Source organism: Bufo bufo, chromosome 10, assembly GCF_905171765.1.
Source record: "Bufo bufo chromosome 10, aBufBuf1.1, whole genome shotgun sequence".
NCBI lineage: Eukaryota > Metazoa > Chordata > Amphibia > Anura > Bufonidae > Bufo > Bufo bufo.
This window is the reverse complement of record NC_053398.1, coordinates 60,792,788-60,819,750: the sequence shown is the minus strand read 5'-3', so window position 1 is coordinate 60,819,750 and position 26,963 is coordinate 60,792,788. Positions and strand designations below refer to the sequence as shown.

Genomic DNA, 26,963 nt, shown 5'->3' with positions numbered 1-26,963 from the left:
GCCCTCTTAACTGAAACCTCCACTGTTCCCTGCCCCCTAACAGAGAACTCCACAGAGCCTGCCCCTTTAACAGTGACTGCTACAGTACCCCGCTGCCTTAAAAGTGACCCCCACAGCGGCTTCCCCTTTAATAGTGACATCCACAGTGCCCTGCCTTCTTAACAGTGACCTCCACAGCATCCCACCCCCTTAACAATGACCTCCACAGCGGCCGCCCCTTTATTAGTGACCTTCAAAATACCCCATCTCCTTAACAGTGATTTTCACAACACCCCGTCCCCTTATCTGTGACCTCCACAGCAGCCTGCCCCCTTAACTGTGACCTCCACAGCACTTGGCTCATATTTCAGCTCCCTCTTAACAACACATTAGCATTTCACTGATGTGAAACATGAATTTCCCTTTATACTTCAGTCCCTGTTAATACTTCTACAAAGCTGGCTGCATGAATACAAATGATTATTTTCTTGTTTGACTAAGAACCTGACCTGATCTACTTTTGACAGTCTTGTAACCCATATTCTCACTGTCAGGATCTCCCACCCTGGCAATCTTCTTGTCAGTTATATTCTCTTAATTTTTTTCTTATTGGCAACAAAGACAAGGCAAGACAGCCAAACACAATAACTGGCAGTACAGATGATATTAGAAAAGACCTGCAACATCAACCAAGAAGTAAGGGCTCTTTCACACCTGCGTTCTTTTCTTCCGGCATAGAGTTCCGTCGTCGGGGCTCTATGCCGGAAGAATCCTGATCAGGATTATCCTAATGCATTCTGAATGGAGAGTAATCCGTTCAGGATGCATCAGGATGTCTTCAGTTCCGGTACGGAACGTTTGTTGGCCGGAGAAAATACCGCAGCATGCTGCGCTTTTTGCTCCGGCCAAAAATCCGGAACACTTGCCGCAAGGCCGGATCCGGAATTAATGCCCATTGGAAGGCATTGATCCGGATCCGGCCTTAAGCTAAACGTCGTTTCGGCGCATTGCCGGAGCCGACATTTAGCTTTTTCTGAGTGGTTACCATGGCTGCCGGGACGCTAAAGTCCTGACAGCCATGGTAAGTGTAGTGGGGAGCGGGGGAGCAGTGTACTTACCGTCCGTGCGGCTCCCCAGGCGCTCCAGAGTGACGTCAGGGCGCCCCAAGCGCATGGATCACGTGATCCATGTGATCACGTCATCCATGCGCATGGGGCGCTCTGACGTCATTCTGGAGCGCCCCGGGAGCCGCACGGACTGTAAGTATACCGCTCCCCCGCTCCCCACTACTACTATGGCAACCAGGACTTTAATAGCGTCCTGGGTGCCATAGTAACACTGAAAGCATTTGGAAGACGGTTCCGTCTTCAAATGCTTTCAGTACACTTGCGTTTTTCCGGATCCGGCAGGCACCTCCGGCAACGGAAGTGCATGCCGGATCCCAACAACGCAAGTGTGAAAGAGGCCTAAGGCTTGTGGCAGAGAAAAATAAATGAATAGGTCGCTGCTTGCCCAGGTCAATGTGTTAACATGAACAGTGCAGGATTGTAGGATTGTGTAATCCTATTATAAACCAAGATATACATAGTATATATCACCCGAGGCCAAAGCACATAGTAAACAAAATAAAATGCTACAATGTTACCACTATCCACTATAACAGTGACCTCTACAGCACCTGCCCCTTATCATAGGTGACCATAGGTTACAGTCCCCTTAAGTGTGACCTCCACCATTCTCGGCCCCCTCTTAACAGAGACCTCCACAGGAACTGCCCCTTTAAGAGTGACTGCCACAGTACCCCGCTCCCTTAACAGTGACCTCCACTGTACCCCACTTCCCCTTTAATAGTGGCATCCACAGTCCCCTGCTCCCTTAACAGTGACCTCCACAGTGCCCACCCTTTTAACAGTCACCTCTACAGCGGTCGCCCCATTAGTGACCCCCACAGTACCCTGTCTCCTTAACAGTGATTTCCACAATAGCCCACCCCCTTAACAGTGACCTCCACAGCAGCTGCCCCTTTAATAGGGACCTCCAGAGTCCCCCTCCCCCGTAACCTCCACAGCGCCCACCCCTTTAACAGTGATCTCCACAGCAGCCGACTCTTTATTTGTGACCTCCACCCTACCCCGTCTCGTTGACAGTGATTTCCACAACACCCCGCCCCCTTAACAGTGAGCTCTACAGCACGCCGCCCCTTAACACTGACCTCCGTAGCGGAGCGCCCTCTTAACTGAAACCTCCACTGTTCCCTGCCCCCTAACAGAGAACTCCACAGAGCCTGCCCCTTTAACAGTGACTGCTACAGTACCCCGCTGCCTTAAAAGTGACCCCCACAGCGGCTTCCCCTTTAATAGTGACATCCACAGTGCCCTGCCTTCTTAACAGTGACCTCCACAGCATCCCACCCCCTTAACAATGACCTTTAAATCTGACCTATGGCAGTGAAGAAAAATGGCTGGGTTGTTATGGAAACCTGGTGTAAAACTGTGTGTATGTGGAACTAAGGGCCTGCGAGCTTCTATTGGCTGATAAGGGTCATGTTACCGTGTGTATGGCAGTTGGGATATTTGCATTTTTTGGGAATATCTCAGGAACGGTACATGTTAGAGAGCTGAGTCTAAAACCTTACCAGACACCTGATGTACATGTGTGCCAAATTTCATGATTGTAAATGCGACCGTGCGGATTTCTTTAGCAGACATACATACACTCAGCTTTATATGTTAGATTTGCTTGAGTTTAGATTTACAGAGTACCAAAAATACTACAAATCATCAAGGGAAAACTCATAGATTCTTAGGCTTCATTTAGACTAGGGCTGCAGCTAACGATTATTTGAATAATTGAGTAGTTGTCGATAATTTCATCGATTAATCGGGAAAAAACACCAAAATGACAAAAAAAGGGGTTTATATGATTTTACTTGAAAAAATATGTTCAAAGGCCATATTAAAACAAATTGTGAATGACACTGTTATGGGGATCTGTGGATGGCACTGTTATGGAGGGGTTCTGTGGATGGCACTGTTATGGAGGGGTTCTGTGGATGGCACTGTTATGGGGGATCTGTGGATGGCACTGTTATGGGGGATCTGTGGGTGGCACTGTTATTGGGGATCTGTGGATGGCACTGTTATTGGGGATCTGTGGATGGCACTGTTATTGGGGATCTGTGGATGGCACTGTTATGGGGGATCTGTGGATGGCACTGTTATGGGGGATCTGTGGATGGCACTGTTATGGGGGATCTGTGGATGGCACTGTTATGGGGGATCTGTGGATGGCACTGTTATGGGGGATCTGTGGATGGCACTGTTATGGGGGATCTGTGGATGGCACTGTTATGGGGGATCTGTGGGTGGCACTGTTATTGGGGATCTGTGGATGGCACTGTTATTGGGGATCTGTGGATGGCACTGTTATTGGGGATCTGTGGATGCCATTATTATGGGGGGATCTGTGGATGGCACTATTATAGGGGGATCTGTGGATTGTACTGTTATGGGGGATCTGTGGATGGCACTGTTATGGGGAGGGGGATCTGTGCACTGTTATGGGGAGAGGGATCTGTGGATGGCACTGTTATGGGGAGGGGGATCTGTGGATGGCACTGTTGTATGGAGGGGGATCTGTGGATGGCACTGTTATGGGGAGGGGGATCTGTGGATGACAATGTTATGGGGAGGGGGACCTGTGGATGACTATGCTATGGGGGATCTATGGATGACACTATATAGCATCTTATGCTATATGGGTCATCCACAGATCTCCCCCATAGCAGTATCATCCACAGATCCCCCTCCCATAACAGTGCCATACACAGATCCCCTCCATAACAGTGCCATACACAGATCACCCTCCCCATAACAGCCCTGGCCCCGCCGCTCACAGCAGTATTCCTTAACCGGCAGTAACTTTTACTTTAAATCACTGCATCTTCTTTTACCTTACAATGAAGCTCCAGTAACAGGCAGAGCAGGCGGCGGCGTAACGTCACTTACTCACGTGACGCGCCTGCTCCACCTACTTTATGAAGCAGGCGGAGCTTGCGCGTCACGTAAGTGATGTTACGCCACCGCCCGCTCTGCCTGTTACTGGAGCTTCATTGTAAGGTAATAAAGATGCAGCGATCTAAAGTTCAAGGACCTGCAGGTATAGCGCCTGACCGCCCGCATAGCAACGATTTGGCCGATTATTCTAACGTTGATTAATCGTTGTAGCCCTAATTTAGACAGTGGCAACGTCTTGATGTCCATATTACATACCCAGTCCCCAGTCTGACCACAGTGCTAATTAGCCAAACCAACAGTTCCCTGATGCTTTGTTATAGCAGTGGGTGTGGAATCACTAGGTCAGCCAACAGATTTGGCTTAGAGCTAAACCCAAGGGCGTTATCCTGGCAGTACCCTGGTATTTTTTGAACCCTATAAGGGGATCTGGACTTTGCTGCAGGGGAGCACTGGTACAGAGCACTGAGTGGTTAGGCAAAATTGTAGTCTGGGATAGGCCAAGATCAGAGTAGGTGGAGTATGTACAATACAGTAAACAGTCTGAGGTCAGGGAAAGCAGTGAAGAATCAATACGGAGGTCAGGCAAAGCAGAGGAGGGTCAAAATCCAGGAATCAGGCCGAAGTCAGTACACGGGCAGACAATCGGATACAGCACTCCTTTGCAGGGAACTAGCAAGCTAGATAACCTATTGCCCAGGCATTCTCTCATAGAGGAAGGTGCCTTAAGTACCCAGAGGTGACCAGGCATTGGCCGGGGAAAATCAGAATGCATGCACTAGCCCTTTAAGAGCCAGGGAGTGCTACCACACACTAGGAGCAGACTATAGAGGCCTAGCTGGCAAGTGCAGGCTGTGGCCAGCTGAAGGAGACAGAACCAGATGGCTGGAACCACTGCAAGGAAGCTGTGGGACAGTAGTGGGTCTAAGCCACTAGAGAAGATGGTACAAGGTGAGTGGAGTGGTGCCCCTGCCCGCCCAGGACATCAGGGCAGTGACCGCCAAGATCACAGTAAGTTTGGATGAATAGATCTGCTACTGGATAGGGATTGGCAGCTCTAATATGGATGCTAAAATGTACTCACATTACCTCTAAATGAGGCCTTGTACTATATTTATACAAGAGGATTGATTACTTCTCAGTAGAACTTATGGAGATAAAATCTCACACGGCAAATAGATGGGCACTTTATAACAATTATTCCTATATAACCTTAGCAGCATGACAGGAATCAGTGTATATGCTTATAGACACTAGAATCTTAACTGAAATCTAACTGGGAATTTCTTCTGAAACAAATCTGAAATTAATGGCTAAGTTTGGGCCTTAAAAATATATGGTAGTTTTTTAAGGGTTCAAATATTTTTCCCCTGATAAGTTCTATAGCCTATTTTTCTGAATAGTGCCTCCAGAGTGTGAGAGAAGGACTTAGAAACGATGTGCAAATTGTCCTTATTATTACCTTCTTTTTCCAGCTGCCCAAATATCAGGTGTTCAATGAGCACACGCAAAGGCGAGGTTTCATGTCCACCTACTTTTTGAAGTTCTGCACTTGTCCCTCTACGTTGTGCCACTCTTCTTCTAGGTCACTTGCTTCAGTATCTGTGACAATTGAATTTGTTATCTAGAGTGACCTCTTATTTCACTCCTCAAAATCTTAATACTTTTGCCATAGTTAGATCATAATACACACATGCCAAGGGTGCATATATTTTACTTTTGCATAGCACTGGGAATGCAGTACAAATATCATTTATCTCCATGATAAATGAGCTGTCACTACATGCTGTCATGGAGGGCACAGCTACAGTCCTGTTTTTGTTTTCTTGCTGTAGCCATGTATATGGCCATGGGCTGTCAGTGACAGTTCATGATTCAATGATGTGACCAGCAAAATTATACAGCCCTGGACCAAATCTTGGAACCAAACCTGAGTTCGGGAAATGTTTTTTACAGTATAAATTAATTTCTGAAGTTATTATGCGAAGTCTCGCGAGATAACTTCGGCTCATCAGAACCAATACATTCTAATACTGTACGGAGCAGTACAGTATTAGAACAAAGTTTTATGTGAATGGACTTCAGATGTTTCATCCAAAGTCAATTCGCTCATTCCTAAATATAATGCTGCAGCAAATAGAACACAAAATGCAGCATAATATTTTGCTCCTCTATTTTGGGAAATTTAATAAATAGCAGATACTTCATTAACTGATATATATATATATACACTCACCTAAAGAATTATTAGGAACACCATACTAATACGGTGTTGGACCACCTTTTGCCTTCAGAACTGCCTTAATTCTACGTGGCATTGATTCAACAAGGTGCTGATAGCATTCTTTAGAAATGTTGGCCCATATTGATAGGATAGCATCTTGCAGTTGATGGAGATTTGAGGGATGCACATCCAGGGCACAAAGCTCCCGTTCCACCACATCCCAAAGATGCTCTATTGGGTTGAGATCTGGTGACTGTGGGGGCCATTTTAGTACAGTGAACTCATTGTCATGTTCAAGAAACCAATTTGAAATGATTCGAGCTTTGTGACATGGTGCATTATCCTGCTGGAAGTAGCCATCAGAGGATGGATACATGTTCTCATTCTGTTTACGCCAAATTCGGACTCTACCATTTGAATATCTCAACAGAAATCGAGACTCATCAGACCAGGCAACATTTTTCCAGTCTTCAACAGTCCAATTTTGGTGAGCTCGGGCAAATTGTAGCCTCTTTTTCCTATTTGTAGTAGAGATGAGTGGTACCCGGGGGGGTCTTCTGCTGTTGTAGCCCATCCCCCATCCGCCTCAAGGTTGTGCGTGTTGTGGCTTCACAAATGCTTTGCTGCATACCTCGGTTGTAACTAGTGGTTATTTCAGTCAACGTTGCTCTTCTATCAGCTTGAATCAGTCGGCCCATTCTCCTCTGACCTCTAGCATCAACAAGGCATTTTTGCCCACAGGACTGCCGCATACTGGATGTTTTTCCCTTTTCACACCATTCTTTGTAAACCATAGAAATGGTTGTGCGTGAAAATCCCAGTAACTGAGCAGATTGTGAAATACTCAGACTGGCCCGTCTGGCACCAACAACGCCAATGTTGCCACGCTCAAAATTGCTTAAATCACCTTTCTTTCCCATTCTGACATTCAGTTTGGAGTTCAGGAGATTGTCTTGACCAGGACCACCCCCCTAAATGCATTGAAGCAACTGCCATGTGATTGGTTGACTAGATAATTGCATTAATGAGAAATAGAACGGTGTTCCTAATAATTCTTTAGGTGAGTGTATATATATATATATATATATATATATATATGAATACCCTCAAAATAACTATTAGGCCCCTTTCACACGAGCGAGTTTTCCACGCGGGTGCAATGCGTGACGTGAACGCATAGAACCCGAACTGAATCCTGACCCATTCATTTCAATAGGTTGGTGTACATAAGCGTTTTTTTTCACGCATCACTTATGCATTGCGTGAAAAACACAGCATGTTCTATATTCTGCGTTTTTCATGCAGCCCTGGCCCCATAAAAGTGAATGGGGCTTCAGTGAAAAACGCATTGCATCCGTGCGGAAAAACAACTGAACGCAATCGCAGACAAAACTGACTGAACTTGCTTGCAAAATGGTGCGAGTTTCACTGAATGCACCCTGAACGCATCCGGACCTAATCCGTCACGCTTGTGTGAAAGCGGCCTTAGAGAGCACAAATAACCAATACTGCTGTAGGTAATGTCACAATTCCACACATTTTAACAACACGTTAAGGATCCATTCACACGTCCGTTGTTTCTTTCCTGATCTGTTCCGTTTTTTGCGGAACAGATCTGGACCCATTCATTTTCAATGGGTCCTGAAAAAAATCGGACGGCTCAATGTCAGATTTTTTTTCAGGACCCATTGAAAATGAATGGGTACAGAACTGGTCCAGATCTGTTCCGCAAAAAACGGAACAGATCAGGAAAGAAACAACGGACGTGTGAATGGACCCTAAGGGTAGGTTCACATGGAGTTTTTTGGAGGAGGTTTTGAGGCAGATTTTCCTGCAAGTTTATCAACCAAAGTCAGAAGTGAATCCAGATGAGGGCTCATGCACACAAGTGCAATACAGGCATGGGGCACACTGAGTCATTTATGTTTCTGATTCCTTTTGAATCTACTCTTGCTTTTGGCTGAAAAACCTGGTGTCAAGTCTGCCTCAGATCTTCCTCAAGAAAGCTCCATATGAACTTACCCTTACCATCTCGTTACAATGATACCAGTCAGTGGAATATATCAGGAAGCAAGTGAACAGTCAGTTCTTGTAGTTAGAAGTAGGATAAATGGGCAAATGTATGGCTTTCAGTGACTTTGACAAGGGCCAAATCGTGATGCTAAAAGACTGGGTCAGAATATATCCAAAACAGCAAGTCTTGTGAAGAGTTCTCAGAAAAGACACTGTAGCACAAATTGCTGAAAAGGTTAAAGCACACAGAAAATATTACTATTCAATGAACATAATATTTCAAATGAAGCATGAGTGCAATAATAAAAAATAAGTCATTTAAGAACAGATTTTTCACTATGATAGCACCTTCTGCTGTTTCTTCTGTGGCTGAAATTCTGGTCTACTTGCTCCTATATTGGGTGGTAGACTGACATGCCTAGCTGCTTCCCTGCAACATTCCTCCTCTAAGTGACAGTTTAGTAGTCTCATAATGAAGCATGTGCAGCAGCCCAGACAAGTTTCATTCATTCGCCCCTACTAAATTCATAACTATATAGCGTTCTCTCTCTTTAGACACACCAGCTGTGAAATGACAATTTCCAGCATGTACACCTATTCTCCAAATTCCCATAGAATGCAGCATGCTGGAAGTTTTAGTTTCCCAACTGGACTGCTAGAGTGACTCCTGCTCTAGGCAGTGAGAAGGAAATAGTGTACATCATTACAAACTATAGTGCTATTTATTAGTAGGATCGCTGGGGCTGTGTGTGAGGGACTATCTTCTACGCAGGGCAGGATGATTGAACCAGCAGCTGACTTTGGAGGAAGCCCCGAAACAAGTAGTAATGTCTACATATTACAGAAATGTCAGCACTGATTTCTACAAGGCTGAATTGAGAAAATTTAAAATAACATCAGCAAAATCTTTTTAATGAAGCAGATGTAACCTTCCCCAGAGCGCTGCGCAGCTCCTTCAAACAGCTGATGGGTGGAGTTGATATACTTAAGGATAGGATATCATTATCCCGAACAACTCTTTAAGGGTATGTCATCTTAAAATCTCAGCATTGTGCACACAGTGTAATCTGGTAAAAAAAAAATCAGGAGCCGATTTGAAAAGTCTTTGGGGAAGCATAGAAACCTCAACCAAATACTCTTCTAAGCACTGGTGTAAAACCTCCATTAAATTACAAATCTGCCACCAAAGACAACCTGTTTTCAGCTACTGATGTTTGTGTTGTGTGAACACACTGTGTCTGGTTCAGCTTTATTTAAGGGGTATTCTGGTTATATAAAGTTATCCGTTATACACAGGAAAAGGAGATAACTATTAGAAATATTTTTTAATACTTTCCAAATCTTGCGTCTTATAGTCCAAAGAATACAGTAATAGTTATCCCCTATCCTGTGGATAGGGGATAACTTTATATAACTGGAATACCCCTTTAGGTGAGGTTTAGTGTAATACCAAAGCAGCCCATGGACAAGAATGATGCTGTTTAAAACATGAAAGTAAGCAATACAGTTTGATTTCTGACCATTTTAATAGAGAAATAAAATGTGCGTAAAAAATACATAAAATGGGATAAGACAGTGACAGACTCACACTCTCCACCCATACATACCACATACAGCACAAGCACACAGTATCTCTCATACATAGGGCCAGATTTATCATTACTCTGACTCCGCTCACTCCACTTTCACATATGGCTAAAGTCAGTTTTAGCCAAGTCAGATTTATGATCGGCCCTTTAAGACTGTGATAAATGTGGTTTGACGATAGCAGTTTATCCGTCAGTAAGCGGCTTTAAAAAAGTCGCACGTCTTTACAAAAAGTCGCATGTTCTATTAAAAAGTCGCATAAGATAAGCATGGTCCTCACTGGAGTGATTTTGCACTTTTTTTGCGACTTTTTAAATTGTCGCAATAGTAAATCCATCTAGAGATTCAGTTACATAAGAAAACACGCCCACTTTCAGAAAACTAGCGAGCATAGTGCAGAGCCAATAAAAGTCGCAAATTTTTGCGCAGTTTAATCGATTGCGCAAAAATTCGCAACTTTTTCACTCCATTATTCTGACTTGAGCTAATGATAAATCTGGCCCATAGTGTTGCACAATCAGTGTCACTTATGGGCACACATATGATCTGATTTTGATTAGATTTACGACTATATATAATAAATTCTTTCCAGAAGATATTTTTTGGCCATTCATAATTATAGGTGAACTGTGGAATTTTTCTTAGATGTTTTAGATGGGCCCATAGACGTCTGTTTGGTCTCCATTTATAGCAAGTGTCATCATAATTCTTTCTGAGAATACTATATTAGTGAATATAAATTCTTCTTTTAAAAAAAAATGGGGTGATCATCTGTATACAAATATATATATAATATATAAAAGTATTGTAGAAGTTCTAGGCTTATGGGGTCAGAGTACAGTAGCTTCATCTTCTGAGTCCTCTGGGGTCTGTAAACCATCTCCTTCAACAAGTTCTGAGCCCCAGCCCCTTGTGATAGAAGTAGGGGTACTATGTGCTGAAGAAGGTGGTCCAGAGCTGCTCCCACCCCTACTGCCTCCTTCTTCTTGCAGATATCGTTGCACTTCTTGGGGGAGCTGATGTAACTCTGCTTGGCACTCCTCCTCTAACTGGGCCATCAGCTAGAAGAAAGCCAGAGAGGATGAGAAGAACAGGTATTGACAGAGGGTAGCATAAAGCTGCTGCCTGCAGTTCTGCCTGCATTGACACTCACCTTTGGCTCCTCATCCTTTATTTTGTGCAGCGTCTCTTGGTGAGCAGCAAGCAACTTTTCTAGACGTTTGTTTTGTGCTTCTTCTAACTATAGGAAAAAGGACAATTCTAAAGACAGCTGGCAGCAGGTCAAGCATTGTGCTATATGACTACTGTACTGAATAGATACTGGTAGCATGAAAGTATTCCTTCATTACAGTAAATGCAATAATAACATGTGTTAAAGGGGTTTTACTGGAATTAAATATTGATAACCTATTCTCAAGATAGGATATATAAATACCATATACATACAGCACTGTCAAACGTTTTAGACAGATGTGGAAAAAGTGCTATACAGTATGAATGCTTTCAAAAATAGAAGTGTTAATAGTGTATTTTTTATCAATTAACAAAATGAAAAGTGAATGAACAAAAAAGAAATCTAAATCAAATCAATATTTGGCGGGACCGTCCTTTGCCTTCATAAAGCATCAATTGTTCTAGGTACACGCACACAGTTTTCAAAGGAACTCTACCGGGAGGTTGTTCCAAACATCTTGGATCTTCTGTGGATGTAGGCTTGCTCAAATCCTTCTGTCTCTTCACATAGTCCCAGACAGAATAGATGATGTTGACATCAGCGCAATGTAGGGTGATGACAACATCACTTCCCAGGACTCCTTGTTCTTCTTTATGCTGAATAGTTCTTAAAGGGGTTGTCCGGGTTCAGAGCTGAACCCAGACATACCCAGAATTTCACCCAGGCAGGCCCTGTGATATGAGCATCGGAGCATTTCATGCGCCGATACTCTCCCTTGCAATGCGCCGGATCGCACTGGACAAGGGTTTTTATGTTTATGATAACACATTGCTGGGCGGAAGCTTCCACCAAGGAGTGTTCCCGGTGACGTCACCAGCTCTGATGGGTGGGCTTTAGCGCTGCCCTAGCCGTTTTACCGGGCTCACTGCTAGGCAGAAGCCTCCACCTAGCTTACTCTATGGAGAGCCCGGTACGTCACCGAAACTCCATAAAATGCCTTTGCCCTGCGCGATTCAGCACATGGCAAAGAAGAGCATTGGAGCATGAAATGCTCCAATACTCATATTAGGGGGACCGCCTGGGTGAAATTCAGCTCTGAACCCGGACAACCCCTTTAATGACATTGGCTGTATGTTTGGGGCCGTTGTCCTGCTGCAGAATAAATTTAAAGCCAATCAGACACCTCTCTGATGCTACTGCATGATGGATAAGTATCTTCCTGTATTTATGAAATATTGATTGGATTTAGATTTCCCTTTGGTTCATTCACACTGCATTTTGTTAATTGATAAAAATAAACTATTAACAATTTTCAGCATTCTTACTTTGCAGCAGTTTTCCACACCTGCCCAAGACTTTTGCACAGTACTGTTTATGTAATATATATATATATAATGTTCCTATAATGAAAAGTGTATTTTTGACATGAGAGGAATCTACATTTGCATCCATGTGGATAAATGTGGACAGTGCTCCTTTCCCAGTTTTATGCCTAAGGTAGATTTTAACATACTCATACACATACATATTAAACTGCCCTCAGGTCAGGTTCGTCGCTAGGCACCTAGATCCGGGGCCTAGGCCCTGGGTTATAAGCATTTGGCCCTGAACCTCTGGCCAGCACTTTCTCCATTGCTCTGCACTGAGCCACCAGTGTGGAGCTGCTAGGCAACTCTGTATGAGTTTAGCAAGAGGCACACTAAACATATAACTAGCAGCTCCATTTACTGCCAGTCTAGTGTAGGTGAATGAGCCGGCAGCCCTGCACTGGTGGCTCAGTATGGGTCTATGAAGAACGACCTGTAGTTATCCTGGGCCTTTAAGCAGGTCTAGCAGCTGAGCACCGCATCCCAGACAGGACAAGCAGATTACAGAGCTGCTGTGTCCTGTACTCACCAGTGCTGGTACCAGTAAAAGGGATGTGTAAATTGCCTCTTCCAGCCCAGCAGCAACCAGTGCCAGTCATGTCTGTTTATCGGCCCATCAGTGTGTTACACTATAAACTGCTTCTAGGAGCTGTGCATATACTGTAGGTGGAGGAGCTGTGCATATACTGTAGGTGGAGGAGCTGTGCATATACTGTAGGTGGAGGAGCTGTGCATATACTGTAGGTGGAGAAGCTGTGCATATACTGTGGGTGGAGGAGCTGTGCATATACTGTAGGTGGAGGAGCTGTGCATATACTGTAGGTGGAGGAGCTGTGCATATACTGTGGGTGGAGGAGCTGTGCATATACTGTGGGTGGAGGAGCTGTGCATATACTGTAGGTGGAGGAGCTGTGCATATACTGTAGGTGGAGGAGCTGTGCATATACTGTAGGTGGAGGAGCTGTGCATATACTGTGGGTGGAGGAGCTGTGCATATACTGTAGGTGGAGGAGCTGTGCATATACTGTAGGTGGAGGAGCTGTGCATATACTGTAGGTGGAGGAGCTGTGCATATACTGTAGGTGGAGGAGCTGTGCATATACTGTAGGTGGAGGAGCTGTGCATATACTGTAGGTGGAGGAGCTGTGCATATACTGTGGGTGGAGGAGCTGTGCATATACTGTGGGTGGAGGAGCTGTGCATATACTGTAGGTGGAGGAGCTGTGAACATATACTGTAGGTGGAGGAGCTGTGCATATACTGTAGGTGGAGGAGCTGTGCATATACTGTGGGTGGAGGAGCTGTGCATATACTGTATACTGTAGGTGGAGGAGCTGTGCATATACTGTAGGTGGAGGAGCTGTGAACATATACTGTACGTGGAGGAGCTGTGCATATACTGTAGGTGGAGGAGCTGTGCATATACTGTGGGTGGAGGAGCTGTGCATATACTGTAGGTGGAGGAGCTGTGCATATACTGTAGGTGGAGGAGCTGTGAACATATACTGTAGGTGGAGGAGCTGTGCATATACTGTAGGTGGAGGAGCTGTGCATATACTGTAGGTGGAGGAGCTGTGCATATACTGTATACTGTAGGTGTAGGAGCTGTGCATATACTGTGGTGGAGGAGCTGTGCAAATACTGTATACTGTAGGTGGAGGAGCTGTGAATATACTGTACTCAGTGGGTGGAGGAGCTGTGCATATACTGTGGGTGGAGGAGCTGTGCATATACTGTATACTGTGGGTGGAGGAGCTGTGCATATATACTGTATACTGTGGGTGAAGGAGCTGTGCATATATACTGTATACTGTGGGTGAAGGAGCTGTGCATATACTGTATACTGTGGGTGAAGGAGCTGTGCAGATACTGTATACTGTAGGTGGAGGAGCTGTGCATATACTGTATACTGTGGGTGAAGGAGCTGTGCAGATACTGTATACTGTGGGTGGAGGAGCTGTGCATATACTGTATACTGTGGGTGGAGGAGCTGTGCATATATACTGTATACTGTGGGTGGAGGAGCTGTGCATATATACTGTATACTGTGGGTGAAGGAGCTGTGCATATATACTGTATACTGTGGGTGGAGGAGCTGTGCATATATACTGTATACTGTGGATGGAGGAGCTGTGCATATACTGTATACTGTGGGTGGAGGAGCTGTGCAGATACTGTATACTGTGGGTGGAGGAGCTGTGCAGATACTGTGAGTGGAGGAGCTGTGCATATATACTTTATACTGTGGGTGAAGGAGCTGTGCAGATACTGTATACTGTGGGTGGAGGAGCTGTGCAGATACTGTATACTGTGGGTGAAGGAGCTGTGCAGATACTGTATACTGTGGGTGGAGGAGCTGTGCAGATACTGTATACTGTGGGTGGAGGAGCTGTGCAAATACTGTATACTGTGGGTGGAGGAGCTGTGCAAATACTGTATACTGTGGGTGGAGGAGCTGTGCATATACTGTATACTGTAGATGGAGGAGCTGTGCATATACTGTATACTGTGGGTGGAGGAGCTGTGCATATACTGTATACTGTAGATGGAGGAGCTGTGCATATACTGTATACTGTGGGTGGAGGAGCTGTGCATATACTGTATACTGTAGGTGGAGGAGCTGTGCATATACTGTGGGTGGAGGAGCTGTGCATATACTGTGGGTGGAGGAGCTGTGCATATACTGTAGGTGGAGGAGCTGTGCATATACTGTAGGTGGAGGAGCTGTGCATATACTGTAGGTGGAGGAGCTGTGCATATACTGTATACTGTAGGTGTAGGAGCTGTGCATATACTGTGGTGGAGGAGCTGTGCAAATACTGTATACTGTAGGTGGAGGAGCTGTGAATATACTGTATTCAGTGGGTGGAGGAGCTGTGCATATACTGTGGGTGGAGGAGCTGTGCATATACTGTATACTGTGGGTGGAGGAGCTGTGCATATATACTGTATACTGTGGGTGAAGGAGCTGTGCATATACTGTATACTGTGGGTGAAGGAGCTGTGCATATACTGTATACTGTGGGTGAAGGAGCTGTGCAGATACTGTATACTGTAGGTGGAGGAGCTGTGCATATACTGTATACTGTGGGTGAAGGAGCTGTGCAGATACTGTATACTGTGGGTGGAGGAGCTGTGCATATACTGTATACTGTGGGTGGAGGAGCTGTGCATATATACTGTATACTGTGGGTGGAGGAGCTGTGCATATATACTGTATACTGTGGGTGAAGGAGCTGTGCATATATACTGTATACTGTGGGTGGAGGAGCTGTGCATATATACTGTATACTGTGGATGGAGGAGCTGTGCATATACTGTATACTGTGGGTGGAGGAGCTGTGCAGATACTGTATACTGTGGGTGGAGGAGCTGTGCAGATACTGTGAGTGGAGGAGCTGTGCATATATACTTTATACTGTGGGTGAAGGAGCTGTGCAGATACTGTATACTGTGGGTGGAGGAGCTGTGCAGATACTGTATACTGTGGGTGGAGGAGCTGTGCATATACTGTATACTGTGGGTGGAGGAGCTGTGCAGATACTGTATACTGTGGGTGAAGGAGCTGTGCAGATACTGTATACTGTGGGTGGAGGAGCTGTGCAGATACTGTATACTGTGGGTGGAGGAGCTGTGCAAATACTGTATACTGTGGGTGGAGGAGCTGTGCAAATACTGTATACTGTGGGTGGAGGAGCTGTGCATATACTGTATACTGTAGATGGAGGAGCTGTGCATATACTGTATACTGTGGGTGGAGGAGCTGTGCATATACTGTATACTGTAGATGGAGGAGCTGTGCATATACTGTATACTGTGGGTGGAGGAGCTGTGCATATACTGTATACTGTAGATGGAGGAGCTGTGCATATACTGTATACTGTAGATGGAGGAGCTGTGCATATACTGTGGGTGGAGGAGCTGTGCATATACTGTATACTGTAGATGGAGGAGCTGTGCATATACTGTATACTGTGGGTGGAGGAGCTGTTCAGATTAGGGCTGCAGCTAATGATTATTTGAATAATCGATTAGTTGTCGATAATTTAATCGATTAATCAGGAAAAAAACACCAAAATTACAAAACAAAGAGGTTTATATGATTTTACTTGAAAAATTATGTTCAAAGGCCATATTAAAACAAATTGTGGATGGCACTGTTATGGGGGATCTGTGGATGACACTATTATGGGGGATCTGTGGATGGCGCTGTTATGGGGGGGGGATCTGTGGATGGCACTGTTATGGAGGGGGATCTGTGGATGGCACTGTTATGGAGGGGATCTGTGGATGGCACTGTTATGGGGAGGGGGATCTGTGCACTGTTATGGGAAGGGGGATCTGTGGATGACACTGATATGGGGGGGATCTATAGATGACACTATATAGCAGGGATGCCCAACCTGCGGCCCTCCAGCTGTTGCAAAACTACAACTCCAAGCATGCCTGGATGGCCTACAGCTATCAGCCTGCAGCAAGGCATGGTGGGAGTTGTAGTTTTACAACAGCTGGAGGACCGCAGGTTGAGCATCCCTGCTATATAGCATCTTATGCTATATGTGTCATCCACAGATCCCCCTCCCCATAACAGTGCACAGATCCCCCTCCCCATAACAGTGCACAGATCCCCCTCCCCATAACAGTGCACAGATCCCCCTCCCCATAATAGTGCCATACACAGATCCCCCTCCCCATAACAGCCCTGGCCCCGCTGCTCACAGCAGACTATTCTGGCAGTAACTTTTACTTAGCGCATCTTTATTACCTTACAATGAAGCTCCAGTAACAGGCAGAGCGGGCGGCGGCGTAACGTCACTCACTCACGTGACGCACCTGCGCCGCCCACTTTATGAATGAAGGAGGCGGAGCAGGCGCGTCACGTGAGTAAGTGACGTTACGCCGCTGTCCCCTCTGCCTGTTACTGGAGCTTCATTTTAAGGTAAAATAAAGATGCGCTGATTTAAAGTAAACCGCCCGCCCGCATAGCAACGAATCGGCGATTATTCGATAACTGGATTTGTCGAAAACGAATCCAGTTATCGAATATTATCGATAAAGTCAATTAATCGTTGCAGCCCTAGTTCAGATACTGTATACTGTGGGTGAAGGAGCTGTGCATATACTGTATACTGTGGGTGGAGGAGCTGTGCAGATACTGTATACTGTGGGTGGAGGAGCTGTGTGAGTATACTGTGGGTGTAGGAGCTGTGCAGATACTGTATACTGTGGGAGGAGGAGCTGTGAATATACTGTATACTGTGGGTGGAGGAGCTGTGCATATACTGTATACTGTGGGTGGAGGAGCTGTGCATATACTGTATACAGTGGGTGGAGGAGCTGTGTGTATACTGTGGGTAGAGGAGCTGTGCATATACTGTGGGTGGAGGAGCTGTGCAGATACTGTATACTGTGGGTGGAGGAGCTGTGCATATACTGTATACTGTAGATGGAGGAGCTGTGCATATACTGTATACTGTGGGTGGAGGAGCTGTGCAGATACTGTATACTGTGGATGGAGGAGCTGTGCAGATACTGTATACTGTGGGTGAAGGAGCTGTGCATATACTGTGGGTGGAGGAGCTGTGCAGATACTGTATACTGTGGGTGGAGGAGCTGTGTGAGTATACTGTGGGTGTAGGAGCTGTGCAGATACTGTATACTGTGGGTGGAGGAGCTGTGCAGATACTGTATACTGTGGGTGGAGGAGCTGTGCAGATACTGTATACTGTGGGTGGAGGAGCTGTGCAGATACTGTATACTGTGGGTGGAGGAGCTGTGCAGATACTGTATACTGTGGATGGAGGAGCTGTGCAGATACTGTATACTGTGGGTGAAGGAGCTGTGCATATACTGTGGGTGGAGGACCTGTGCAGATACTGTATACTGTGGGTGGAGGAGCTGTGTGAGTATACTGTGGGTGTAGGAGCTGTGCAGATACTGTATACTGTGGGTGGAGGAGCTGTGCAGATACTGTATACTGTGGGTGGAGGAGCTGTGCAGATACTGTATACTGTGGGTGGAGGAGCTGTGCAGATACTGTATACTGTGAATGGAGGAGCTCAGTTTGGAAAGGGGGAGGGGGGGGGGTGGGGTAGACATATGCTTGGGCTCGTGCCCCTGATGTTTTAAGACCCTAGCAACACCCCTGCCTCAGGTCCTAGTGACAATAGAAGGATTTGGTGACAATTGTCTAATGTGTACAACCAGTGTATATTTTCCACATATATGACAAGGAGTGAGCCCCCAGCCGAGTCTCCAGGCCCGAAAAGCACCTTTGCTTATGCACAGAAACTATTTTGGGTAAATTTAGGATACAGGTTAGTCTCGTGTTCCAGCCCCTGAATTTTGTCTTACTCCCATCATGTTACAGCATACAGCTTGTCTTAAAGTATTCACTCCAATCATATACACAATTAGGTGGCCTAATAAACCGTATATGTCAGATTTCATCTTCTCTGTTGCCAGGCAACCAGAATTTCCTACCACGTATTTTCATGCCACGCTAGAGGCTTGCAATGATCTGTTTACTTACAGCTGCCCAGTAGTTAAGGAAAGCTATTGTACCTGATGTCATTCCTTGCACTCTCCAATAGTAAGGCTGCTGCACACATTATAATAGGGTTAACGCTAAAGGGCCTAGTTCTAAATATATATTATAATATATGTAAAGCTGAGAAACCATTTTTTATCGGTGTAATTATGGTGATGTTTACAGACCTATTCTCTATTGGTTCGAACGTTATTGGACACAATAGAAACTTTTCATTATTTACAATTGCTGAAGCCGGACGTATGAATTACATCTCCTATGATGGTCATTCATAGGTGGGCTGACTGGTTCAGATCAGCTTCATTTATCCTAATTTCAAAGAAATATTCCCAGACTTCACAACCAGCTCCACGGTCACTTACACTGCGTATAAAGTTCACTGACTCATTGATATGACGTCTGTTGATCTCCGTCAGTTCTCTGCAGAAAAATATGATGTGATAAATGGAAGATGGAATATAGTAGAGCAGAAATGCAGTAGGAAGAGGAGAACAGAAGAGAAATGAGCAAGGAGGATGTAGAATGACAGCCTCCTACTGACCCTTCTTTCTTGTGCCGGTCTTGTGACTTGACCTTAGTGATGCTGTTATGTCTCTTTCTGTCCAGAATCTTCTGCAGTTCCTTCTTCTCTCTGCCAGGAGATGGATACGTTTTAGATATGGTTTCTATGTTGCCAGATTGAGTTTTCTCTTCCAATGTAAAGAGTGATCTGTAACATCTATTGTAGTCACCTTTATGAATTCCCTAATGGTCACAACCTTCTACAATCTCAAATCATCTTCCAAGCAAAGGCATTGACCCTTTCAATTTTCAAGGAGTTTTTAAACCCCTTAAAAACCAGGCCCATTTTTGCAATTTTGATTTTTTCCCTCCCCAAGTTTTAATAGCCATTACTTTTTTTTATTTTCCCATTAACATAGTCATATATGAGGGATTATTTTCTGCAGGACAAGATGCCTTTTTAATGGCACCATTTAATTTACCAGGTCTTGTATTGGAAAAAGGGAAGAAGAAAAATCTTTGTGAGGTAAAATAAAAAAATATAAAATTTCCCAAGGTTTTTGGGATTTTGAAATAATGCCATTCACTTTGCGCTAAAAATGACACGACATCCTTATTCTGCAGCTCAAAAGTATTACAGTGATACCAAAGTTGTATACTTATTTTTATTACTTTTATTTACTTACCGTAGTCTAAAAAAAAATAAAAAAGGCAATTTTCATTATTTTCTGACAGCCATAACTTTTTTTATATTTCTGTCTACAGAGCTGTAGACAAGATGGCTTGATTTTTGTGGTATGTACAACTTTTATATCACTGTTAATTCAAATTATTATTTTTGGGGGGGGGGGGGGGGGGGGCAAGGTGACAAAAAAATGGCGAATCCTGTTTTTCATTTTTTTTGCATTATGGTGTTCACCGCACAGGACATTTTTAAAAATATTTTAATAGTTAAGACATTTCTGGATGTAGCGATACCTAATATGTTTATTGTTTATATATTTTTATATGTAAAATTAGTAAAGGGGAATAATTCAAACTTTTAAAATTTTGGTGTTTTTTACATTTTTAGTATTATTTTTTTTCACTTTTTATTTAATAACTATTAGGCTCCTAGGGGGCTAGAACCTGGAATCTTTAGATCCCTTGTCCTATTCACCCTAATAAAGATCTATTAGGGTGAATAGGATTTTGACAAGCACCTTGATGAGCTGTGCCTCACGAGGAGCTCAGTAGGCAGATTACTATGACAGCCCTGGGAAGCCTCAGCAGGCGCCAGGCTGTCATGGTATTCGATCGGAGCCACACAATGTCACTGTGGGGGACGCATCCCTTTGCCTTACGTTGCTGATTGCGGTATCTGAGGGGTTATATGAAGGAGTTGAACCCAATTGCTGTTCCATGTCATTGTGGTCAGGTGCCTGCTGTATTATACAGCCGCCACCCGCCACTTATGGACCGGCTCACTGTAGCAACCCGCTCCATACAAATGCGGGCGCATAATGCTGTACATGTATTATGCATTAAGGAGTTAAAGGAATACTACCATCATTTTTCATCACATATCAACTGCCTAAATTTGATTATTATTTATATACATTTTATAATTTATTTATTTTTTACAAAAAATTGAGTGGATAGTTTTCTGGATATAATTTTCTGAAGGCAATCCATGTTCTGCCACTTAACTTCCTCCTTTGTTTAGACATTTAGCAAACAGCAAGAGAGGGAAGGGTGGATGAGTGACTCAATTCGGGCATCGCAAATTACACTAAAGGCGAATTTGCACATAAGGATTGAGAAGGCAATTATAAGGAAGTAGGTGTTCCTTCCCAATAATTGCCCGCTTGTCAGTGGAGGACAGAGCTACATTTACATGCAGCAATCACATCCACTGTATGAGGAGGAGCGATGGCTACTGCAGTCACCTGTCCTCATACAGAATCATTGTTTCTAGGCAGCAGAGTGCTGTTCACATGGACAAATCTGCTGCCCACAAACAAGGATTTAATGAGCTGCATAAACAATGTATTCACCTGATGAAGGAGAGTTTACTTGTTAATCAGGTGATCTGCGGCACCTTCACATGGGAACGAGCTTTCGTACTAACGTTTCTTCTAATAGTCTATATAATAGTTCATTGTAAAGCTGCCATTAGGCAATACTCTTCTGTGGGCATCTTTATCTAGTCCTATCAGGAGAACAACAATGGATCTACAGTATATAGGAGTTTTATCTCTCTGTGCTGACAATATTTTGTATTTAATTTGCAATGTTGTAGTACTGCCGAAAAGAAAAACAGCTAAAAATTCTTTACGATATTGATTTCTAGGAATACTGAGTTTAGAAAATACCCCTTTCTGATGAAAGTGTCCCTTTAAAGGGGTATTCTCATCTGGACACGTATATCATATCCACAAAATAGATGTCCAATGGGTAAGAAATAGCTAAGTAAGCATGCTTGGATATTTTCTGAACTCCTACTGCAGCCGCTCATGTGCAGCTAACTCTCTATTCATGGCGCCTATGTGGTGGAGCTCTATTCTCGAGTAGTGGGTCCCAGAAGTTGAGCCCACACCTATTAGACATTTATGATGTATTATTTGGACACACTTATGCAGTTTTATGGCACTTGCAGCTAAAATGGATATTGGGTTCTGCTGCATCTAGACCAGCTCTCAACACAAAATAGCTACACACTTCTACTGAAAACAATAGTCCTGTAATTCTATATTTTAAAACAAGTGCATCTTAAAGGGGTTGTCTCACTTCCGCAAATTGCATTTATAATGTAGAGAAAGTTAATACAAGCCACTTACTAATGTATTATGAATGTCTATATTGCTTTCTTTAATTAATTAATTTTCCCATCACATTATACACTGCTTGTTTTCATGGTTACAACTAGGGATGAGCGAATAGACTTCGGATGAAACATCCGAAGTCGATTCGCATAAAACTTTGTTCGAATATTGTACTGAGCGAGCACTCCGTACAGTATTAGAATGTATTGGCTCCTATGAGCCGAAGTTATTACTTTGCGAAGTCTCACGAGACTTTGGGTAATAACTTAAGAACTTTATTTCTACTGTTAAAAACCTTTTACCGAACTCTGGTTCGGTTCCAAGGTACCACTTAATTTCTGAAGACTCCGAGAAGTAATAGCTGCAGCTCATCGGAGCCAATGCATTCTAATACTGTATGGAGCGCTCGCTCCGTACAGTATTCTAACAAAGTTTTATGCAAATCTGATTTGGATGTTTTATCCGAAGTCGATTCGCTCATCCCTAGTTACAACCACCCTATAATCCAGCAGCGGTGGCCGTGCTTGCAAAATATAGAAAAAAGCACCCCCTCTCTGGTGGCTGGGTCAGCACTTTTTCCTATAGTGTGCAAGCATGACCACAGATGCTGGATTGCAGGGTGGTCATAACCATGGAAACAAGCAGTGTTTAATGTGAAGGAAAAATGAATCCAGCCTGCAAAGGAGTCAATATGGACAATCACAGTACATTAGTAAGTGCCTCGTATTATCTTTGTCTACATGTTTGAGGTGTTGTGAGACACCCCTTTAAAGATAACTGAGCATTTACACTGTGGTTCCTCTACCAATAAAGTGACTATAGGGTTCCCAGGAATGTGACCTCTTGTGATCAAAAGCTAGAAGGGGACACCCAATGTGAGAAAGGATTCTGCAAACGACAAGACTCCTTTTAATGTGTTCCTACTTTCTATGATTCTAATTCCATTGACAGACATCTGCATAGATAACAAAACTCACTTCTCACTGGTTTCTTTTAACTTCTTGAGCTGGGAGGTATGGTAGGCTTGGGCAACCTCTTGTAGCTTCTGCACAGCCTGTAGGTAGAACAATGTTTATTAGACACAGTGGAGGGAGGAAAGATTTATTGAAGACTGGCGTTTAGCTCCAGTCTTTGAATCTCCTTTTCGCTGATGGGTAATGTACCAATGTATGAGGAGGTGCAGGCCTCATGTATTAGGTGCATTGGCTGGAAGCCCATGCTCCAAAATGTAACTTACAGCAATTCAGAGCTGCCGTAGATTTCTGTATTCATTTGCGCCTGACAACAAGTACGTGGGGACAGCACACTCCCCAACACCCCGTTTTCAGAAAGTGGCAGAACAGAAAAGCCACGTGCAACAAAATTTGTTGCAGTGGCGTTTAAAAAGTTGCAAATGCAAGGATAAATCTCCCTGTGTCCCTCAGGATTTTTAGGGGGAGAATGCTGCACCTGTTGAAGGTGTAAGTGTTTGATTTTTCTTTCTTGCTCATGCTGTAATTCTCTGAGCTCCACAAGGCGTCTCTGCTGCTCCCCCTGCAGATCCATCAGCTTCTTCTGCTGCTCCTCCTGCTCCGTTAATGAACTAAAGTCACAGAGTGAAAAGGTAACATGCAATTAATGAACATGTGTGACATGAACAAACAAAGAAAAATGCTGTTCATTTTATGAGGAACAATTATTTTTAGATATATATATATATATATATATATATATATACACACATATATACACACATATATACACACACACACACACACACACACACACTCCTCACAAAAAGTTAGGGATACTTGACTTGTGGGTGAAATTGCAGGATGAACCTAAAATGCACTCTAACCATTACAAGATAATTTAAAGAGGACCTTTCACCGATTCTTACCCTATGAACTAAGTATACAGACATGTGGAGCGGCGCCCGGGGATCTCTCTGCACTTACTATTATCCCCGGGCGCCGCTCCGTTCTCCTGCTATGCCCTCCGGTATCTCCGTTCCCTAAGTTATGGTAGGCGGAGTCTGCCCTAGCGCTGGCCAATCGCATTGCAGAGCTCACAGCCTGGGAGAAAATAACCTCCCAGGCTGTGAGCTCTGCGCTGCGATTGGCCAGCGCTAGGGCAGACTCCGCCTACCATAACTTAGGGACTGGTATCTCCTCCTACTATAACTTAGTGAGCGGAGATACCGGAGGGCATAACGGGAGAACGGAGCGGCGCCCGGGGATAATAGTAAGTGCAGTGAGATCCCCGGGTGCCGCTCTACATATCTGTATAGTTAGTTCATAGGGTAAGAATCGGTGAAAGGTCCTCTTTAATGTGACCTTTTCTAAACTTTTGAATGCAACTGTTCAATGTTTCAGTACTTTTTGCACAACTTGCTGTTCTCTAACAAGGAGCTTAATGGCAAAATTCAGGTGTTTGATCCAAGAATCGCCAATTAAATTTCCTGGTTCAATTAGAATTGGTATTTACACAGTCCTCCTCATCATGCTGTTTACATTTTGACATCATGAGACCTAGAGGACACCTAACAATTGATCAACAGTACATTGCAATTGCGAGGCTTCAAACGGGATGTTCTCAGATGGAAGTGGAGATACAGAGGGACTGGAAGAGTCACAGAAATGCATAGAAGTGGACGTCCTTTGGCCACTTTCCCCACTGATGAGCGGAACTGGATGATGAATGCCACACAACTCCAGGCACATTTGAGGGAATGGCTGCTATGGAGTGACCTGCACTTTCTCCAGACCTGAATCCAATTGAAAACATATGGGATCAGCTGAGTCGCAGTGTAAAGACTCATAACTCTGTACCCCAGAACCTCAATGATCTGAGGGCCGCCCTTCAAGAAGAGTGGGATGCCATGCCTCAGCAGACATTAAGTCGACTTGTGAACAGCATGAGATGTCGTTGTTAAGCTGTAATTGATGCTCAAGGTCACATGACAAGTTACTGAGACATTGAAATTTTTTGTGGGGGTATATCTACCACTGTTGTTGGCTTTTGTTTCAATAAATTGTTTGAGATGAGGAAATCACCACTGCATGCTTTTACTTAAATGACCTACTTTCATGGTATAGAATCACTGTGGTGTGAACATTTTGTTTTCCATAAATTTCACCCGAAAGCCAAATAGCCGTAACTTTTTGTGAGTAGTGAATATATAATATGTTATCATCCTGGAGGAATAGTCACAATCATTTCATATAATACAAACAATTGTTAAAATTAAAATCTTTACAAGCTTTTATTTCAGTAGAAGGACTTACTCTTGGCCCAGTTTGAAGCTCTTTGGAAACTTCTTTCTGCGACTGCTTTGGAGCTGTTTGAATCTGCTGTTCTGCTCCTTGCAGAGTGACGATACCTTGCGCAGGTGTTTCCTGTGCATATAGCGCAATTTTTGGTATTGTTGGCACAGCAGCTTCACAAAGCTTTTCTGTAACTTCAACTCCTCTAAAGAAGGAGCTTGAACATCTGAGAATTACAAACAAAAACATAACTCACATCAAGTCATAATAATCCTATCCTATATGACAGCAGAAATAGTGAATCAATGAACATATTCCATTACCTGTCAGTACACTTGCTATGAGGTCATCTCGTTGCTGAGCTGAGAAAAACAGAAATGTTAAATGTTTTATATATTATATACAAAAACAAAGGGGACAAGTATACAAGAAAACATTGCATGCTTTTCATAGCAATACAAATAATAAAAATTTCAATTAACAGGCTTACAGTAGCTAAAAACCTGAATGTATATCACTGACACCAGCCTACTATGTACTATAGCAAAATCCAAGAGTATGTCCACGCAGATGCACTTAAAGGGGTTGTCTCACTTCAGCAAATGGCATTTATCATGTAGAGAAAGTGAATACAAGCCACTTACTAATGTATTGTGATTTTCCATATTGCCTCCTTTGCTGGCTTGATTCATTTTTCCATCACTTTATGCGCTGCTTGTTTCCATGGTTATGACCAGCCTGCAATCCATTAGTGGTGGTGCTTGCACACTAAAGGAAAAAGCACTGGCTTCTCTGGTGGCCGGGACGGTGGGAGGCTGGTGCTTTTTCCTATAGTGTTCAAGCACGGCCAGCGCTGATGGATTGCAGGGTGGTCGTAACCATGGAAACTAGCAGTGTATAATGTGATGGAAAAATGAATCAAGCCAGCAAAGGAAGCAATATGGAAAATCACAATACATTAGTAAGTGGCTTGTATTAACTTTCTCTACATTATAAATGCAATTTGCAGAAGTAAGACAACCCCATTAAGATACACTCGTTTTGAAATATAGAATTTTAGACTTTAAGTTTTCTAGCACATGAAAAGCCCCTCTCTGGGTCATGAGAAGCTTAGTTAAATGATACAATTCTTTCAGTGACCAAGATGGGGAATGCAGGGGATTTAGGGCAATTTCACACAAGTGTATTCAGTGCAGGAAATACGCTCCGTGAGACAGCAGTATTTCCCAGACTGAACGCTGCTCCTGTTGCACGAGCTCACAGCATTAGGCCTCCTGCACACGACCGTTGTGTGCATCCGTGGCCGTTGTGCCGTTTTCCGTTTTTTTTGGCGGACGCATTGACTTTCAATGGGTCCGTGGAAAAATCGGAAAATGCACCGTTTTGCAGCCGCATCCGTGATCCGTGTTTCCTGTCCGTCAAAAAAATATGACCTGTCCTATTTTTTTGATGGACAACGGTTCACAGACCCATTCAAGTCAATGGGTCCGTGAAAGAACACGGATG

At 43.9% G+C, this 26,963-nt stretch overlaps 1 protein-coding gene across 1 annotated transcript in view; it reads right to left on the bottom strand.

Moving 5' to 3' along the window:
- Nucleotides 1-10,209: 10,209 nt before the first annotated feature.
- The window catches only part of PLCB3 (phospholipase C beta 3), a 163,527-nt gene continuing 146,773 nt past the window's right edge, over nucleotides 10,210-26,963 (bottom strand). The window contains exons 26-33 of the mRNA XM_040409852.1: nucleotides 25,781-25,819; nucleotides 25,479-25,683; nucleotides 23,662-23,794; nucleotides 23,190-23,266; nucleotides 19,449-19,538; nucleotides 19,270-19,327; nucleotides 10,970-11,056; nucleotides 10,210-10,877 (exon numbers count right to left, since the gene is read on the bottom strand). Coding sequence (XP_040265786.1) covers nucleotides 10,647-10,877; nucleotides 10,970-11,056; nucleotides 19,270-19,327; nucleotides 19,449-19,538; nucleotides 23,190-23,266; nucleotides 23,662-23,794; nucleotides 25,479-25,683; nucleotides 25,781-25,819 — 920 coding nt within the window. The 3' untranslated portion in view covers nucleotides 10,210-10,646. The remainder of the gene's footprint in view (nucleotides 10,878-10,969; nucleotides 11,057-19,269; nucleotides 19,328-19,448; nucleotides 19,539-23,189; nucleotides 23,267-23,661; nucleotides 23,795-25,478; nucleotides 25,684-25,780; nucleotides 25,820-26,963) is intronic.